Genomic DNA, 19616 nt, shown 5'->3' on the forward strand with positions numbered 1-19616 from the left:
GTCATGGAACCACTGTAACCAGCTTACTTCTGTTATTTTTCCCCATTGCTTCCCAATGACAGACAAGCCAGTCATTAAAACAAAAACAAAAAATATTAACAAGAAAGCAAGGGAAAAGGCCTAAGCCATGGCTGCATGGCCTTCTAGTCCAAGGTAACACTTTCCCCCATCCCCCTTCCCTTTCCTAGGAACCAGGACAAAAGTACAAGGCTTTATATAAGGGACTATGATGAAAACTAAACAGTTTTTACCCTGTTACATAAACATAAATGTGTGACCAGTCAGTCCCATTTCCTGAATTACACTGCTTCCCAAATGGTTTCTACCACCAGACAGCACCTCTACATGTTCAGGAAAATCCCTCTCTGCTCACAACCTCTCCAACAAGGAGGAGAGCCCTGCTTCAATATCAGAGCTAATAAAAAAATGTGTGTTGAGAGATTTTAGAAAAAGATTTAAGGAAGTTAATGTTACTACAATGCAACAAATTTCTCCAAACCATAGGATAGCATTTTTATCTGTATTTGATGAAGAAAATTCAGCATTACACTGTAAGGATCTACTAATTGTTTACTTGCAAGAGTCAGGGTAACTATAGCAAACTTTTGGAAATCTGTACCACCTCACATGTTTGAGGATTGCCTCCAACAAATGTGGACTATGGCACTGATGAAAAACCTTAGAGCAAAACATCAATCTTGAATACTACATACATAACTAGAAGGGGGCATAATAATCAGCCTGCAGAAGCCCATAGTACTTTGCAGAAAGTTGTTAAAGAAAACAATTTGACATTTGTACTGTATTACATGGTTTTTTAGCAACTGAACATAGTATTGAATTCAGAGCTTGGAAGTAATTCACTACAAATAACGAATTACTTATAATTTATTACTTTTTCCAGTAACGAGTGGGCAACTTCATTACATTTTGCTGGTAACAGTAGTAATTTCATTACTTTTGAGCTGTAACTTTAACATTTCCGGCGTTACTTGGGGGAGAGCAGGGGAAGTCTTCTGCTCCTCTGATTGGTGGATGAAAGTCATGTGCCTCATAATGGACTTCTGCGCAGTGCTGCTCTTCCCTCGTGCTCTGAGCAAGACAGTCGTGGAGAGGAGAGAGAGAGAAATTCTCAAAAATGGACGGTGGTGGAAAAGAAAGGGGTGGAGGAAGAAAGCTGGAGGGCAAGGATGTGGATGAAGGAGATGAAGGAGGCAGCAGCAGAATGGAGATGAAGAACTGTGGAGGTGAGTGACGATGGTGTGTGTGTGAATACTTTCTTGTCCGCCACCCTTCATGGCTACTTTGCTCCATCTGAAATGCTTTGCAACTTTTTTGCATGCAGGGTGCTTGGGCACGTGTGAGCCACAATGCTAGCTGGCTGGAAGAGAGTGTGTGTGTGCTTGCACTGAGCGAGGCTGTGAAGGAAGCCGCTCCTGTTGCCCTTTTTTGCATCACAGGGGAAAAGGTTGGCCTGGGTGCGTGTGAGCCACAATGCTATCTGGCTGGAAGAGAGAGTGAGAGGGGGTTGCATTTGGTTTGGCGTGCGAAGCTATGAGTGGTGGCCTCCGTCTTCCTCCCCTCCTCCCTTGGGCAGGCAAGCCCCGCCAGTGCCTTAGTTGCTGGCAGGGGAAGTTTGTTCCATATAGTTCCTTCCTTCCAAAGTTCCAAAGCAAACCTATTTCAAACCATCCATGCACACACACCCACTATAGGCAATTTTGTAATAGTGCATAGAGCAGCCTTTCCCAACCAGTGTGCCTCCCGATGTTGTTGGACCACAACTCCCATCAGCCTCAGCCAGCATTGCCAATGGTCAGGAAAGATGGGAATTGTGGTCCAACAACATCTGGAGGCACACTGGTTGGGAAAGGCTGGCATAGAAGCTTGTGCAGAATTAATTATTATTATGATTATTTAATAATAATAATCATCATAATAAAAATAATTTCATTAATGAAAAGAAAATTACAAAGTAGTACTAAAATAATAAGGGGAAAGAGAAAAATGCTTTACGTACATTATTCCGCTTTATTACTAATTATATATAGAGATATAAATGGCATTTTGTCAAAAGTAGTTTTACCTACATTTTATACCTCCTCCTTGGTGCTCCAAGCTTGGCATGGAATGCTTCTCATACAGAATTAATTTGAAATGCTGCATATTTATTATCATCATAATCATCATCTTCAAATCCTACCTCAATTCATTGTACATGGCTGTCCTCCCTCTTCATTTTATTCTCACAACAACCCTGTGAGGTAGTAGGTTAGGCTGAGCAACTGACTCAGGCAGGGTTATTTGGTGAGCAAAAATTATGCAAAGAGGATCTCTTTTAATTGTGCTATCAGCCTGCTTACTTCCACTCTGACTGGGGGAATCAAAATAGTCTGGAAAAAAGGTTATCTGAAACAACCAATAACCTTGCTTATTTTAGAATTCGAGATTGTGGGAAATATATCAAATTGTCTACTTTAACTGGGGACAAACAGCAATTCATCTTAAAATTGGAGCCACCTAGAGTAAAAATGCATACTGGTAGCACAACAGCCCTTAAAAGGGGAAGCAGGCATTTCAAAAGAGGGTAAGAGGGAGAATGGCTTATCCTTTTTTTTTTACTCTAAATCCCATAACCCTGTAATTTGGCCCTAATATCAAATACGTGATGAATCTACAAAATCACACTGCTGTTTAGAAGAGAGCAATGATTCTTCTTGAGAATAGAGGGTGCTAGAAGACAAGGAATTGTCACAATCTTTCATGGATGTATTGCATCAGATTGAATATAACAAGGAAAATATTTAAAGCCCCTTAAGACCTTTATATGGCTTACAGAATATGCTGCATCAGGTTCACCCTCCTCACGCTCAGTATTTCCCACCTCATCCATCCTTTCACATCAGAGAATGCTCAGCTCTTGGTGCCACTTCTCTCCCTCAGCAACAGCCTGAATGACTCTGTTTCTCCTTTCCCTGACTGAAGAACATAAGCACATAATAGACTTTCCTCTTTCAACAAGACTTTTAGGTTGAGATCTATCCCAGTCAGCGTCTGTGCTAGAATTGCTTAGTATGTTTTTTAATAATATTTTAACCCTTTTTTAAAAGTTATTTTTAAAATGTTTTTAACACTGTTTTGTTTTAATGTATTTTAATATCTGTTTTTATGATGTTTTAAAGAGTTTTTAGCGCTTTGTTTGCCACCCTGGGCTCCTGCTGGGAGGAAGGGCGGGATACAAATTAAATAATAAATAAATAAATAAATAATACTTGCATGTGTATTATTATTATTATTATTATTATTATTATTATTATTATTTATTACATTTGTATACTGCCCCATAGCCTAAAGAGGCTAGGTAAGTGGATGTATTGCAGTAGGCAGGCAGATACATTGAAATTTATGGCACTGCAGTAGCTAGGTAATATTCCATAATATAACATTTCAAATCCAGGAGAATACTTTCATCAATTATTTGTTCCCTATAATTCAAACAGTATTTTAAAGAGAACAGCCATCCAACAGAGATGAGAATTCTGCATAGATTGACACTGTCATGGGGGACTGAGGCTAAGCTTGGAGTAGGGAACTGGCTCAGCAGAAAAACTTGCTGCATGAGAAGCATGAACATTTCAAAAAGACATGTGTAATAGAAAAGGTAACACTACAAGGCATGCACACGGGCAGAACCTCCCTCCTCAAAACTGATAGACCGGAACTCCATAATCAATCTTTAATATAGCCAGAACAAGTTCCTTTATTCAGTTTCTTAAGTGACACACTGGACCACAAATACCCATTTCAACTCAAGACCCACAGGTCTTCCCACTGTTAAGGCTACAAAAGATAAGAAAAAGAGGCACCTCTAACTCTTTGACCCACATATTGACCACTGCTATATAAAAATAAAGGAGAAAGGCATCAGTGATATGGGTAGGGAAAGACTTTTTAAAAGACATTTTAATCAAGTTCCAATTTTTTTTGAGGCCTCATATTTTATATATCCATTCAAAAGACATGCTCCTAAATAAAACCATGATAAGAGCAATCTACATCCACACTGACTGCTCTAGTATTTATAATCCATTTTACAAGACATTTTATGAGACATTGGCAAAGCAGCTTACAGAACTGGTTGCCTGTATCCCAACATAGGTATTAAGTCATATAACTTAATTCATATTAACAACCAGGCCAACAACACTTTACTAGTAGACATGGATAGTGTTGCTCCTTCTTTGATACACAAGTGCTAGGAGAGAATGCTTGTAAAGTAGTGGTGAGAGGCAGGGTCTTGCCCTGTTTGCTAGATATTTAACCTGCTTTTGGTGCAACAGAGACCTAGCAACCACCATCCATGCTCTGGTTAACCTGTGCAATGCAATAATACATTGCTTTTCATAGCTTTTCATCAGGGTATTTTAATGGATGTTTGGAAACTGGTCCAGAATGTGGCAGAGCAAATGTTAACAGACTCACCCCAGGAAGCATGCTTCACCTATGTCCCCAACAATTTCACTAGTTACCAGTTAGTTTAGCTGCCTTGGATCCAAATTGCTCCTTTTTATTAACAAGATCTTGGGACTAAGGGCTGTATTCAATATAGCACTAATCCGCTGGTTCCATCAGTACAAGGATTTCTCCTTGCACAATGGAACATTCTCCTCCCTCTCCTCAACCCACTTGCCTACTAAATCTGTTCTGGGTTTTCCCCCAACTTTTTGCAGCTTATTTAGGGATGGTGCGGGACACGTGGGGGGGAGGAGAAAAGGAAGTCAGACCTGTTGCGCTAGCACTAATCCTTGCACTAGCACAACTATTCAGTTGAATACTGCCCTGAGATACCTAAAGGACAACTCCCTTATGAAATCTGCCAGGATACTTAGATAATCATCAGAAACTCTATTCTTGTTCCCTCTAAAATGAGTCAGGTAGTACTTGTGGAATAGGACTTTTTTTTTAAGTGGTGTCCTGCCTCAGGTAAGTCTCTGTAGCCTCTTCTCTTCCCTTCTTCTGAAGATAAAAATCTTTCTTTTACATAAATATTTTAAAGGAGTATATTTGTTTGTTCTGTACTGCTGGTGCAGTGGAGACCCACAGCAAAACACTGCAGTGTATCCCCAGTTCCTAATGGAATTTCTCCTGCTTAAGTAAGAGGAAGGTTCCATGGTACGGAGTGGGAAGGAAAAGGACACTTTTCTCTTTTCCCCCACTCTCCTGTTCTTCCTTTGAGTGAAGGGACTCAGGGTTGGGACCGACTGGGGAAAGGTATCCTTTTTTTCTTCACCCCTCCTGCAATCTTCCTGAATACGTGCATTTGGAGACCCACTTCTTAATTTTTAGCCATGTATTTGTATGGTGGTAAAGCTGCTATCATGGCCAACATTAGGTTACACTAAGATCCAATAGTGGGTCCCACCTATTGAAAGCTACTGCTGAACACTATGAGAAGGATAGAGTATTTTAACTTAGTGGCAAACATTTGCCCCTCCCCCAATCCAATAAGCTGTTACAGACTCAAGCAATTCAATTCCCTTTCTCTCTCCACTTTCTTTTCTTTCCAAAATGAAGCCCTTATCATTCCATAGATCCTACAATTGAATGGGTATAGCTCCTTGCTACCTTGGCTCTTGAAATTTTAAAGAACTGTCATGATTAGGGTTAGCAGGTGTCTGGTTTTCAGCTAGAGTTTCCAGTTTTTGGGGGTCCCCTTCAGGTCTCCGGCTAACTCACCTTAATCTCTGGACGTCAGCTTCAATTTTTTTAAAAATTAAGTTTCTAGGTGGTCTGGTTCCCGAGATATACACAAAAACATCAGCCACCCCCCCACGATTGTTAAATCTGTTTAACGGATCTGTATAGCAGCTCCTAGCTCCACCAGAGCTTGGAAAAGTTACTTTTTTAAACTACAACTCCCATTACCCCAGCCGGCATGGCCACTGGATTGGGCTGATGGAAGTTGTAGTTCAAAAATATAACTTTCCCAAGCTCTGACTCTAACCTCGCCCTTTCAGGATTGTGAGTTGTTAACCCAGGCAGTGCCTAGACTTCATTGCAACGTCAGGAAATAGTGGCTTTGAGATCTTCAGTTTGAATAAGTAAGAATATGGCTTAAAGTTTTTTTCTCTTGTGTGCAAGAATCAGACCCTGGGCTGTTGGAGAGGGCAGTGCTTTGAAAACTTTGGCAATATGAAAGTATTTAATCCAATACTTGCTTTTCTGGGAGTAAAGCAATGCTAATCCCATGTACCTAGAGTAAACCCCATTGAATTCATTAGGACTTACTTTTGAGTAGACACGGTTAGGATTGTGCTGTAAATTAATGGGACTTTTGAGTAAACATAACAAAAAATTGTGTTTGTGTTGTAAATCTTTCCCTCTCCTTCCAACCCTATTTTTAAAGCAATTAGGCAGAGTTTACCTAGGTATCACATTTTTTATTATGAAGGAAACGAATACTGATTTTTAAAAAAACGTTCTGCAATGACCAATTGGTTTGACAATAAACTATTATATGGGGTGTATTTTTACAAGAGTGTGTGTGTGCATGTGCGTGCACATGTAGTCTTTCCAACAACCTTGTGAGGTAGGGTTGGTGACTGGAAACCAAGGCAGTTCACAGTAAGAAATGAAATCCTTTAAAAACCAATAACCATAAAACAAGTATAAGCAGTTGCAAAACAGCTTAAAGTTGCATGATTCTAAATTTTGGGTTGGGTGAATGAAGTTTATTTATTTATTTTTATTTATTATTTGATTTATATCCCGCCCTTCCTCTCAGAAGAAGTCCAGGGCGGCAAACAAAAACACTAAAAAACACTTCAAAAATCATAAAAACAGACTTTAAGATATATTAAAACAAAACATCTTTAAAAACATTATTAAAAGCTGTGACTCCAAAATTTATTTATCTATTTTATTTAGTTATATACTGCTTTATTGTAAAAAATCTCAAAGCGGTTTACAGAAAGAATTAAAACAATAAAATTATTGGCAAAAACAGTTAAAGACATATACTGAAAAACATTCAAATTCATAAAACCAACAACGAGTTAAAAACAGATTTAAAAACACAATTGCTTCTACATGTGTGGATAGGCTTGCCTAAACAAAAATGATTTTAGCAGGTGCTGAAAAGAGGCGTCTGCCTAATGTCAATAGGCAAGGAGTTCCAAAGCGTAGGTACTGCCATTTCGTTGTTGTTATGTGCCTTCAAGTCAATTTTGACTTATGACGACCCTATGAATCAGTGACCTCCAATAGCATCTGTCATGAACCACCCTGCTCAGATCTTGTAAATTCAGGTCTGTGGCTTCCTTTATGGAATCAATCCATCTCTTGTTTGGTCTTCCTCTTTTTCTACTCCCTTCTATTTTTTCTGTATTGTCTTTTCTAGTGAATCATGTCTTCTCATTAAGTGTCCAAAGTATGGTATGTGTCCAAAGTCATAGGAAGGCAATGGTAAACCACCTCTGAATACCTCTTACCATGAAAACCCTATGAACAGAGTATCCAAAATGCTGCCACTTTACAGGACTGGTTTCTTACAAGAGCAGAACAAGTACTATGTGGCACCCATAACATGGAAAGCACAGCTTGAACTTGGCCTGGTAGCAAATCAGCAACCAGTGCAGATTTCAGAGCAGAGGTATTATGTGCTGATAGGATCTCACTCATGTCAGCAATCATGCCGCAACATTCTGCATTAACTGACTGGCTGCAAAGATTTCTTTACTTTTGGTTTTCGGTTATGAATCCTGAGCGGTTGTGGGATGCTAAGTTGTCTGCCTTACTCATAGGAATCTTGTTGTGTTTGGTATCTTGTTGCGTTTTTCGTTTTCTGTTTGCATTTCATTTACCTTTAACCTCACTCCTTTACATCCATAGAAGCAACAGCAGTGGTTGCATGCGCTCAGCTTAACCCCCTAAAACCCATTGCTGATGTCGGTTGCATGGCAGTTTGTTTCTTGCCCAACAGTGGTAAAAAAGAATTCACATACTTGAAAGTGTGGCTGCAGGTGCTGTTCCCAAGCTGCTGCCTGTGAAGGTAGACCAAACCATGTGTGTTTTCTCTCTGTCAATTATTACTCCCTGGAATTGGGTTGGCTGTCAAAGTGAGTTTATAGCAGCCCACAGGGTAGACAGAACGGGTAGAGAATCTTCTTACTCTTACTCATCTCTCAGACCTCTTTCTGAAGTGAAGGGTTAAATCTGTAAAGAAGTTTGGAGCAGTCACATTAAAAGATAAGGGCAGGGCATTCCAGGCAGGGGGTTGCCAACCCTGCTTGGATATGGATGTCTTTGCAGAGGATCCCTAGTCAAGCTTTACCAACAGCACAATCCAAGCTATATCTACTCAGAAGTAAGTCCTGTTGAGTTCTATGGGGCTTAGTCCCTTAGTAAGTGTGTTTAGAATTGCAGCCTTCAGGGGCATCCATCTTTACTCCCGAATGCTCCCATTTAACATCTCCACAACACTAGGCTCCTTTTTTCCTACAGTGGCCTTCTGGTGACTGGCCTGGCCTGAAGGCACTTAAACCCTTTTTGTCAAAAGCAAGTAGGCTAGGTTAAATGTTCCCTACCCAGGCTCCATCTTTTAGCTAAGATTCCTAGTTTAATTTCCAATCAGATTTTTTTTTAATTGTATGCTCCAAGCAACTGTGATTGATGCTTAATGTATCATGCTTAATGACATCACTCGGGCCCGCCCCCATGACATCACTCAGGCCCGCCCCTAAAACCTCAGGTTTTGGGATGCTTCTGACCTGGCAACGCTAGTCTTGATGGACAAAATATATTTCAGCAAACCTACAAAGTCTCCTGAACACGCAGAAACCATTATTTTCAAACGGTTCTATTTCACTTCCAAACTAACTATCACAGACACATCTAAGTTTGATATTAGAGGCAATAATGATGCTGTTTTTATTGTTGTATTAATTAATTTTCTCACATTTCTGTTTTAACGTTGTGTTATATTGTTGTGTTTATTGCTGGCAACCTTGGGATGCCTGTTATCAAGTAGAAATGGAGCATATAAATACATGAAACAAGCAACAGAAACCACTCTATATCAATGCACTCAAAGTTGTCCATGAAGACTGGACCGAGCATATGAAACTGGCAAGCAGAGAAGATGGAAAAAATATTCAAGCTCCTAAAAGGTCACCCAAATGCCACAAAATACAGCAAAATGTTTTGTTGGCTAAACAAACATAAGTGCTTTAAAGCTAATTTATCCATGAAAGTTAAGACCATTACAATGATACATGCATATTATACAGCCACAAGAGTGGCTGTATACTATAGTCAGCATGGATTTTTTGCATTCCGCAATGTTAAATTGCAAATACCCCCATGCCATTCTGATGTTTTCCATAAATTCATTTCAAAACAAAACCTTACAAAACTTATAGTCCTGAACGCAGAAATGCTTGCTTAACAACCCTTTAAATTTTCATGGTGATACGCAAAACAGTCAAAGAGAAACAAGAGTTCAAAGTGTAAAAAGAGAGAGAGAAAAACCAGATCCCTTTTGGACTTTTTTCTGTCAAATCTCATAATTTGTTGAAATTAATAAAAACTCAGCCATGTTCACAGAATACCTGTAATCCCATTACTGACCATACCCTATACTCTGACCTTCATCTTCTGCAGTTTAAATGTTTAAAAAATGCCTGGCTGATTTTTAAGAAATTTAAGAAATATAGCATTGAACTCAATGATAAGGCCAGGCATGCTCAGTAAGAACCAACTGTCAATGTTCTGAAGTCAGACTCACAGCTGCTGGGCTTGCCTAATCAGGGGGCCACACCCACACCAGAACTTTATTTCACTTTAGACATTTGTGAAGTGTGCTGAAAGAAGACTACTATTCCCCTGACAGAGCTCCAATGGCCAGAGTGGTTTAACAGTCAGTTGCTTTAATTGAAGCTCTACAAATTTGTCAAAATGCACACACCATTTGGGTTGGTCTTTCACAGTCCAATCCACTTCCTGTGTAGCTGTTTTAACATTGTTGTTCCTCCCTGCTAAAACAAGATCAGCATAGCACACGTCTTGTTTCTGTTCTTTGAGCTGATTGCAGGTGTTGCCACCACTCACCATATGCTCAGAGGCACATTACCAAATTCTTCCAAGTTACACAGCAAGTGGATTGGACTATGAAAGACCAACCCAAATGGCGTTGGCATTTTTCACAAATTTGTAGGGCAGTACAAGATCTCAGAGGAGGTCAGGTCTCCTGCTCCCCTGGTGCATTCACTATAGCTGCCCAATTCCCCTGCTTTTTAAAGTTTGATAGAAGTATCTGTTGGCTATAGGCATGTTCTTAAACCACAAGGTTTTTTGCCTATTAGTGAATTATATATACACACGCAAAGAGTCCCAGTGGATACATGATATATGCCTATACAGTAGGGCCCCACTTTACAACGCTTCACTTTACAGCAATTCACTAATACAGTGGTCTCAATTAGACGCAATTAGTCTAAAGCCCCACTCATATGGCACTTGTTCCGCTTTCACGGAGGTTTTCGGGCATCGCACGCCATTCTATTCAATGGGTTCCACTTTACAGCGGTTTTCGGAACGTAACCCACCGTACGATTGGGGCCCTACAGTATACACAAGAGCAATTGCAAAAGCATTACAGATTAAGAAAATAACCCCCAAACAATAAGAACAAATCTTGCAATAGTAATAGAGTAGATTATTAGAGAATATTCTAAAGTGTCAAGAGTACATACTTTTATTTCCAGTCTTATGTTGTGCTTATGGCGGTAAAGCCTTGCCACAAACAGTGCACACCTTAGGTAGAAACCCCTGTATATTAATATATAGATTGATTTGAACTATGGTGTAATGTGACATGTGAAGTGGGCCAATAGGTTGGTTGAATCTTCATAATATGAATGGAAACTATTTCTTCAAAAATTATCCAAGTAGAAAGAATGTAAAGCACCCTTAATTTGTGATCAAATCTTATCAATAACTACCACAATCCTCATTTTAAGAGAATTAAGAATATAACACAAGAAGAGCCTGCTGGATCAGGCCAGTGGCCCATCTAGTCCAGCATCCTTTTTTCACAGTGGCCAGCCAGATGCCTATGGGAAGCCCACAAGCAGGATCTGAGCACAAGAGCACTCTCTCGCCCTGCAGCCTCCAACAATTGGCTTTCAGAAGCATACTGTCTCCAACTGTTATTTTGCAAGTTATTTTCCTTCCATTTGTTCATACTATTATTGAGCTGCAGTGTGTCACAGAAATAACAATCCTATAGCAGAAAATATTTTAAAATGTAAATGGATAACAATGGAAAAGTGGTCTATGCAAGTCTGGAAACTATTGTTAAGATGGGAAAGAAAAAGGACAAAGATTGGGGGGAGGAAGCTACACAGTGAAGTTGAACATTTCCTCAGCTTTTACAAAGTCCCATAACTAAAAGTTGGTGAAAACAAATGCCAAAAAAACTGTACTTACATGCATTGTAGTATGAAATGTTACTCCACAAAGTTCCTTTCTGGCATATGCGATACATTCTAAATTTTGAGTAGTGTGACCAAATCACACAAGCTATCACTACATCCTTTCATCAACTCAGCACAGATTTCTAAATAGAAATAAGTGTATAGAGTATAAAGTTGTTTTTCCTTCAGCATCCTGCTCTTGGTTTTATTGTATGAAGTTGATTTCAGTAATTGGAATTGTTTTTACTGTAACTTGCACTGTTTTGTTTTCTATGCATTGAATTATTTGTTTCTGTGTAAGCCACTTTGAGCTTATTTTATAAATAACAACAAGGTATACTTTTTAAAGGAACAGCAAGCACAAAGTATGGCTGACCACAAACTACCCACCATTTCCCACAAACATTGTTGCCAGTATCATGTTTCCCTTTTAAATTATTGTGGTACTCCTTGTGAAGAGGTTCTCTGCTTTTTAAAGTGTCCTCACCAACAGTAATATCAGGCAGCCAGATCAGATTGGCTACATAGCAGTGTGATATAATCTGTTCATTATATTATCCTTAATAGAGTGGAATCACCCATGTGCTTCATTCAGGCAATGAGGAGGGGGAGGGAAGAAGCTGGTGCCAAAGAAGATTGGGAAAAACGGATGAATATTTGCCCAATCTTACAGTGCAATCCTATACATGCCCACTGAGATGAAAGCCCCACTGAGTTCAGTGGGCCAAAATTATCAGGTAAGTATGCATAGGATTGCTGAGTGTACATAAAATTGCAGCCTAAGTTTCCATCCGACTAAAAATTACTAGTTCATATGATAAAATCCAAAGTAGGAAAAAGTCTGCACAGTCCTATAACAAAGTCTATGCCTAAATTTCTGCCTTCAGTTAGAGCATAAAGTCTTTAATACTAATTTCCTAATTTTTTGAATTCATATACTTGCATGATCTTGGCACTGCATATTAAGTCTAACAGCATTCCAAAACTGTACCAGCATCAAGATGGTCATACTAACAATGGTGCTAACACAAAGCTACAAAATATATTTTACATGAATGAGGCAGCTATGTCAGCACAAATCTGATATTATGCAGACTCTAACTTCATGTATAATGCTATAATACAAAATCCAAAGCATTTTTTAAACTGTGTTCCCCAGCACCTTGAGGAACCAGAAAAGCAACTTGTCAGCCATTTCCATCTTTCCAAGTAATATTCAGTCACAGGTCAGCATTTAGTACATACTCTTCATGCAAGGTAACAGTCTTATTGGAATGCCAAACAAGACAAATTTGAGTCGTGGAAATACAGTCATTCCCCCTCCACATCTCATCAATGTGCAAGGGTTCTGTGGCAGATAACTCAGTGTAGAAAGGGTTCACCAAGAGTAAAAAAAGTGAACTCCACTGATCCATAGGATAGCAGGCCTCAAAACACTTATTGTGTGGCAAGAATTACTATCATGTATGCGAGTCACAATTCTTGCAGCAGAATACAAAACCAAGTCAATTCCACAGCCAAAATGCAAGTATAACAAATCCTCCCAACTGTGCAATAGTGTCGCACAGATAGGAGGTACCAAACAAATAACACAGTATTTACAATAACTTGATGTTAAAAATGAAATCCAAAATGTCTATACAACCAATTTAGGTTTGTATAACCAGGAGGACTATATACACGCCAATATGGGTCTGTACATCCAATAACGTATAAAACATACTGAGGCAAGCCAGCACTGGTTTCCACAGACAAATCTCTCAAGTTGAATAGAAAAAGTGTGAAATTGTTTGTTAGTCAGACCAGTGAAAAGAAATTACATGCAAGATTCAAAAAACACAAAAAAGGTGTGATGAGAAATTATATTAAAGTAGTACAGGTGATGCAGAGAAGCAGAAAATTACTTCACCCAGGAACAACTTAAACCAGTAAACCTGTCAAAATAATTTATTAGTGAAGTTCAACTTTAGGAACAACAGTTATTTCAAGCAAATATCTGTGAAATATTTGCAACACAGAATTCCATAAGACAAAATACTAAGATGTTAAGATATTAAAGATAGTACAGAATTTCATTAAACACGTTTTATCAGTGCAACTAAATTAGTATTTCCCACATTCGCTTTCATATATTACATCAGTATTGGTTATATTTACCTTCTAAACAGCATTCTAAAGAGCTTACCACTCATCTACTGCTCTACTTACTTGGCTCCCTAATCATCCCCGTGTTTTCCCTTGCTTCTTCTTCTAACCTGAAGGTCTCCCTCGGCTTCTTTCCAATTTCCACCAAAGACATTAGAGGCAGAGGTGTATCTACCATTAGCATTATGCAGTGTACATACAGCACAGCATTACAATCATGCTGAAAGAGGTCAAGTATCCATTTTTAAACAGCAAAGAAAGAGTGGATGAAACCCATGGGCCCTTTTCCCTACTTACAGCTTACGGCCTGTAGTCTGTATCCCCACCTCTTTTTCTTAGAAGATATAAACATAAATTTATTGCCAGCATATCTAGCTCCTAGTCACCTGTCTACACTTCCATACAGCTCCATCCCTTTTACAATGCATGACATACATCAAGCAAGTCAGTGTATTTAGATCTCTGCCCTTTACAATATACCTCAAGGGTATATTGTGACCTAATCTTACCCATTGCCTCACTTTACCCTCTTAACAATCCCGTGAAGCCCATTATTTAACAAAATGTATTTCCATGTGCCAAGAAGCCAACTGAATTAATGGCAGAGCAGCAATTTGAATTAATGGCAAAGCAGCAATGCACCCAGACTGCATTCTATCCCTGCTATATTATATTTGCTGAAGTTTCACTCATTTCCACAATAGAAAGCAAAGGGATCAGAAACAGCATGGCTATCAGATGAGCTTCATCCTAGCCTCATCCTTTATGTTCAAACTATACAAGTCTTACTTCTAGCTTAATATACTTCATTATCTTCTACTGTAGAGGAAAGCAACTGGAATTCAAATAGCTACAACAAAGGTCTCTGTAGCAAAACTAAAGCCACACACAATTCTTAACTGGAAACAATTAAGGCTAATATCTGCAGCCTAACATTTCCATATGAAACCATGCACTTTCAACAGGAAGTTACATACACATAGCACAAGTTGATTCATATTCCTACATTTCAATCAAAGCATCTTCTTTTCAAGGTGGGAACACTGAAGCTAGTTTGCTATTATTTCCAAGGGAAATGAATATATGTGGCAAGATAACTATAGAACTAGATATAAATGAAAAGCACATGGGAGGCATATTTTACCAAAATTGAGTTGTATCATGTAACAAAGGTTTGTCAAAATTGTCTACTTAATATTCATATTGTGCTGTACTACAGCAGCTATAATTAGCTCCAAATTTACAACCTCTATGATTGCAAGTATCCGTGCTCAGCAACAGCTTGACATTTGAAATGCATACTGGTGAGGAGGATAAGTAATTAACACAATTTTTCAATATCTCCTATATACACACCAGTTAACACTACCAAGGCAAGATGAGGCTTCCATCAAAAAAATGAAGTTGACAGAAATTCAAGTTGTTCTTATGACTCATTGCAAATAATTTGCACTAGTTCCAGACCATGCACAAAGATAATTCCATAATTCCATAACTAATACCTCACTTCATATGATCAATGGGGATTTTTGACATTAATGTAATAATTTTATGGTACTGAAAGCTAAAACATCTATTTGGGACATTTCTACTATATGACAATTAGCTTTTACTTTAAAATCTCTGAATTTCTTTCATGAAACATGCACTCTAGGAAAACATCTTAGGCAGATCACTTGAAAGAGAAATAAAATTACCATCAATTTTCAAGGTTTTCCTTTATGTCCTCCTCTACTGAAAATTACATCTCAATTTCACAACCAGTTTACATAGTGATTATGTATTATTGTACATAAACTGTTGTAGATCCGAAAACATCACCATAAGCGTCTTATTTCAAGGTTAACCTCTACTACTGTATTTTGCTGTGTCAAACTGAAAGTTTATGAAAGCTTGAAGCTTGATTTCATAACCTATTGTTATATCTATTAAGTGAAAAATCCCATTTCCTGTATGTCTTAAAGAACAGAAAGTTGCACATTCTTGAGTTCACAATAAAACATTCAGAATTGAACATTAAGTTCAATGTAACATTCAAAATTAAACAAAATAGAGAATTATCTTGTAGCCCTAGAAACACTGTTACATTTGTATGTTATATTCATACAATACTTCACACAGACAATACAAGTTCATATTTTAGATATTCTAAGGTTCTTCTAATTCTAGAAGAAAATATGTTAACTGTAACAAAGAAGGAACAATTACAAAATATAAAAATATCAGAGCATTTAATTTATAACACTAAGATCACAGGGCAATAATCTGGAGTTTTCATACCCAAAAACTATGTTTAGTGTTTTGTTCTTCAGACCAATATATTGTTTTTATGCAACAGCAAATGTTTCTATGAACTGTAATAGGTTCTGAGGCCCTCCTCCGGGTTCCAACTCACAGGGAGGCCCGGAGGGTGGTGACAAGATCTAGGGCCTTCTCAGTGGTGGCCCCCGAACTATGAAACAGGCTCCCCGAGGAAGTACGCCTGGCGCCGACTCTGCTCTCCTTCCGGCGCCAGGTCAAAACCTTCCTATTCTCTGAAGCATTTTAAGTTACACTGATTTACTTTTAAAAATGTTTATTGTATTGGATTGTTGATTGTATTTTAGTATTATTTTGTCATTCATTGTATTTTTATGCTATTTTATGTTCACCGCCCAGAGAGCTATTGCTAGTCGGGCAGTATATAAATTTAATAAATAAATAAATAAATAAATAAATAAATATAATCTGTATGCAGTCAAGTATTGCTCCCCATATATCAAGAGGAATTTTAAGACAAAGTCACAATACTGAAAAAAACAAACATGATGAAAGGCATCAAGCAAAATTCTTGGCATCTTGATTTAAGTTTTGCTTGAAAGTATTGAAGTGTTTTAAAGAGGTATCGCAGGATGTATCTTACTCAATAGGGGAAACAGACCAAAGAAAAGGAGATCACCATTCTAGCCTCATTCATATTTCTGCCATGCAGAAATGTTATTTTTATACAAAGAAATAATGAACCCCCTATAACAAGCAGACAACTAGCCTAAATGATAGCTCTTAATAATGTTCATTCACTAATCCTCCCCAAGAGTAACATTAGCATTCAGTAAACCTTAGTGGTCTATAAACTTCATTCTCTCTCACAGCATATACAAACAACTTGCTTTGCAGAGGAATCACTGGATTACGAATGCCACAGGGAAGGCTGAAACAGAACGTTAATCACAAGTATGTTGTTTCCCCCATAGATGAAAATCAGTTCAACAATGTTAGAAATCAAATATAAAACTAGCAGCCTATTGTAACATTAATCTGTTCTACTGAAAAGAGCTGCAGGGTCTACACCACAGATACAACATGTGAGAACCTGCCTGCTCAAGCATGAAGAACAATTACAACAGCTCCCTCCCCCAAATACGCATGAACTAAAAGCTTCCCCCTACCATTGAGAAAAAATGGCATAGAAACACACACACAAAAGAATGAGTTATGGCAAACCTTAAAGTATGTAATGCTCAAATTGTTGTAATGACTTTTTCTCCATATAAACTGTCAGAGTAGCAAATGAAAATTCTAAGCTGCTAACACCAAGATTATGAGAAACTATGCCAAAAGTCAAATATACCTTATACCGGCTTAAGCAATATTGGTAATTATAAGAGAACAATTAATCCACTGAAAAGAAAGCAAGACACTTCAAAACTACAATAACTACTATATCCTAACGTCATGCAGAGCAACAGACCTTATCGGAACAAACCGCATACAAACCCCGCTAAGATTCTTTGCTACTACAAAGCCGGCCAGTCCCTCTCCAGCTTAAAGCAGGTCTTGCAAATGGAAGCGTTTGAGTAATAACAATAACACTGGGGCGGAAGGTGAATACTGGAGTAAACAGGAAGGGCCAGGTCTACTCAGGGAAATGATTTAGCAGATGGGGGAGAGGGGAAGAGAAGAGATGATATGGTCAGGTTTGCCTTAGAAAAACAGAAAAGGGAAGCAGCTATATAGAAGACAAGAAATAAATATGAGACAGAAAGGCCAATATGCCCAGGAAAACTAGATAGAGATGAGTGCTCCAGGAAGTACAGAAGTCGGGTGGCACTGATAGGGTGATGTGTGCCCTGAAGGATAGGAGATATGACAAGAAGATAGCTTCATCTTAATACGGAGAGATAAGAAGTCGGCGAGAACAGCGCAGATTAGGAAAGCTAGCTGCACCAACATGAAAGAAGGGGAAAAAACAGCACGAGGGAAAAGAGATGAGGAAAAACGTACTTTGGCAGAAAAGGCAGTGGGGAAAAGGGCACAGCCCAGATTAGGGGCTTGGAGTGACAGGGTAGTGTTTCAGATGGGGGAAGAAAAGAGAGAGAGAAAATTTAAAAAATCAGGGTGGCTAGGAGATGAAAGGGTTCGTAAAGGAGACCAGGAAGGGAGCTACGGCGGGTAGGTGGGGGTGTCTGAAGAGGGGCAGGTGTGCCTGGGTGGAGCCGAGGGCGGTGACTTGAGGGCCACTCTTCCTCTGAGAGGTTAAAGGGGTAGGAAAGAGAAAAAAGCGTTCCCTCCCCAGCTGCCCAACGGACAGTTGTACGGACAGACTGACCTGGCCGTACGGTCTTCAGGCGCACCGGCTCCCTGAAGTGGCGGATGACGGCCAGGGTGTCGCGGTGAGTGAGGCCGCTTACCGGGGTGCCGTTCACCTCGAGCAGCACGTCTCCGGGGGTGGGGGACTTCCCCGAGAGTAAGATGGGGCCACTCCCGCCGCTGGACTCGGCCAGCGTCGGCAGGCGGCTCCCGAGGTAAGGGAACTCGCCGCGCTCGGCGCCACCCCGCAGGAGGTCGGGGTCCGGGCCGGAGCCACCCCCCCAAGACACAGCGCACTCCTGCACCTTGCTCAGCCAGTGGCGCTTCCTCCGTAGCGTCTTAGACATGAGGCCACACCATAGGCGCCCCTACGCGCGCGCGCTGCCCTAAGCCACCGCCACAGAGCTTCCCTCGCGGCCGGCCAACCGTCCGCGCGCGCACTCGCGCCTCCTTCAGCCACTACCGGCCGCGACTGCCTCCCAACTGGCTCCCTTAACGCGGCGGCAGCGGCGGCAGGGACACGCCCCCTCCTCCAGTTGGACACACCTCTTCCCTCCCCCCTCCCTGCCGTTTTCTTAGGACCCGCCCGACATTCCCAGGGGTGGGACTAAGTGGGTTGACGTCAGAAGATAAGAACTTTCAGAGAAAGGAAAGGGTTGCGGCAGGACTTGCGTAGAATTTCGCAGCAAACCTGAAGGCACAAGTCAATGGCTTTGCAGTGCTTCTGAGGGCGGTTCATACTCCAGTCCTAAGTAGTTTTTACTCGAAGTGAGTAGTCCCCGGGTAGCATGCTTACAACTGTGCCTACGCAAGGCTGGCCCCGTCCTCCCTCCCGCCCCGCAGAAGTCAAGGAAATGAAGGCAGAACTGTCTTTAACGCCACGACGTCTCTGCTCTTTTTGGACATTTGGGATTGGGGCCACGCAGAGGACGAGACCAAGCGAATGGAGGCAATAGTCAGAGCAGCTGCCTTCCCCATTTGTTCTGAACTGGCAGCCAAGCATAAAGGAACAACAGAGAGTCTTGCGGCCCCTTAAGGACTTAAAACAACAACAACAAAATTTTATGGCAGAAGTTTTAATGGACTGCAGTCAACTTCATCAGTGCCAGTGATGTGTAGTGGTCAGAGTGCTGGACTAGGACCTGGGAGACCAGGGTTCAAATCCACACTCTGCCATGAAGCTTGCTGGGTGACCTTGGGCCAGTCACAGTCTCTCAAACTAACTTCACAGGGTTGTTGTGAGGATAAAATAGAGAGGAAGGATATAAATGTCATAAATAAATAAATCAGATGCATTAAGTGCTACAACGAGGAGGGTGCAATCTTCTATGCAGCCCAGCAGGAGGCAGTGAAGTGAAGGCAGTGGGCGCTCCTTGCCAGTAGCCATCTGCATGTTCACCTGAGGAGCAATCTCTTCTGTTAGCCTGC

General features: G+C 40.1%; 1 protein-coding gene across 4 annotated transcripts in view; it reads right to left on the bottom strand.

The window, feature by feature from the left end:
* The window catches only part of MAGI3 (membrane associated guanylate kinase, WW and PDZ domain containing 3), a 274835-nt gene extending 256115 nt beyond the window's left edge, over window positions 1–18720 (bottom strand). For all 4 annotated transcript variants that reach the window (XM_061631977.1, XM_061631976.1, XM_061631979.1 and 1 more), the window contains exon 1: window positions 18208–18720. In XM_061631977.1, coding sequence (XP_061487961.1) covers window positions 18208–18535 — 328 coding nt within the window. In that variant the 5' untranslated portion in view covers window positions 18536–18720. The remainder of the gene's footprint in view (window positions 1–18207) is intronic.
* Between the last annotated feature and the right edge of the window lie 896 nt (window positions 18721–19616).

This window comes from Rhineura floridana, chromosome 6 (assembly GCF_030035675.1).
Source record: "Rhineura floridana isolate rRhiFlo1 chromosome 6, rRhiFlo1.hap2, whole genome shotgun sequence".
NCBI classification, from domain to species: domain Eukaryota; kingdom Metazoa; phylum Chordata; class Lepidosauria; order Squamata; family Rhineuridae; genus Rhineura; species Rhineura floridana.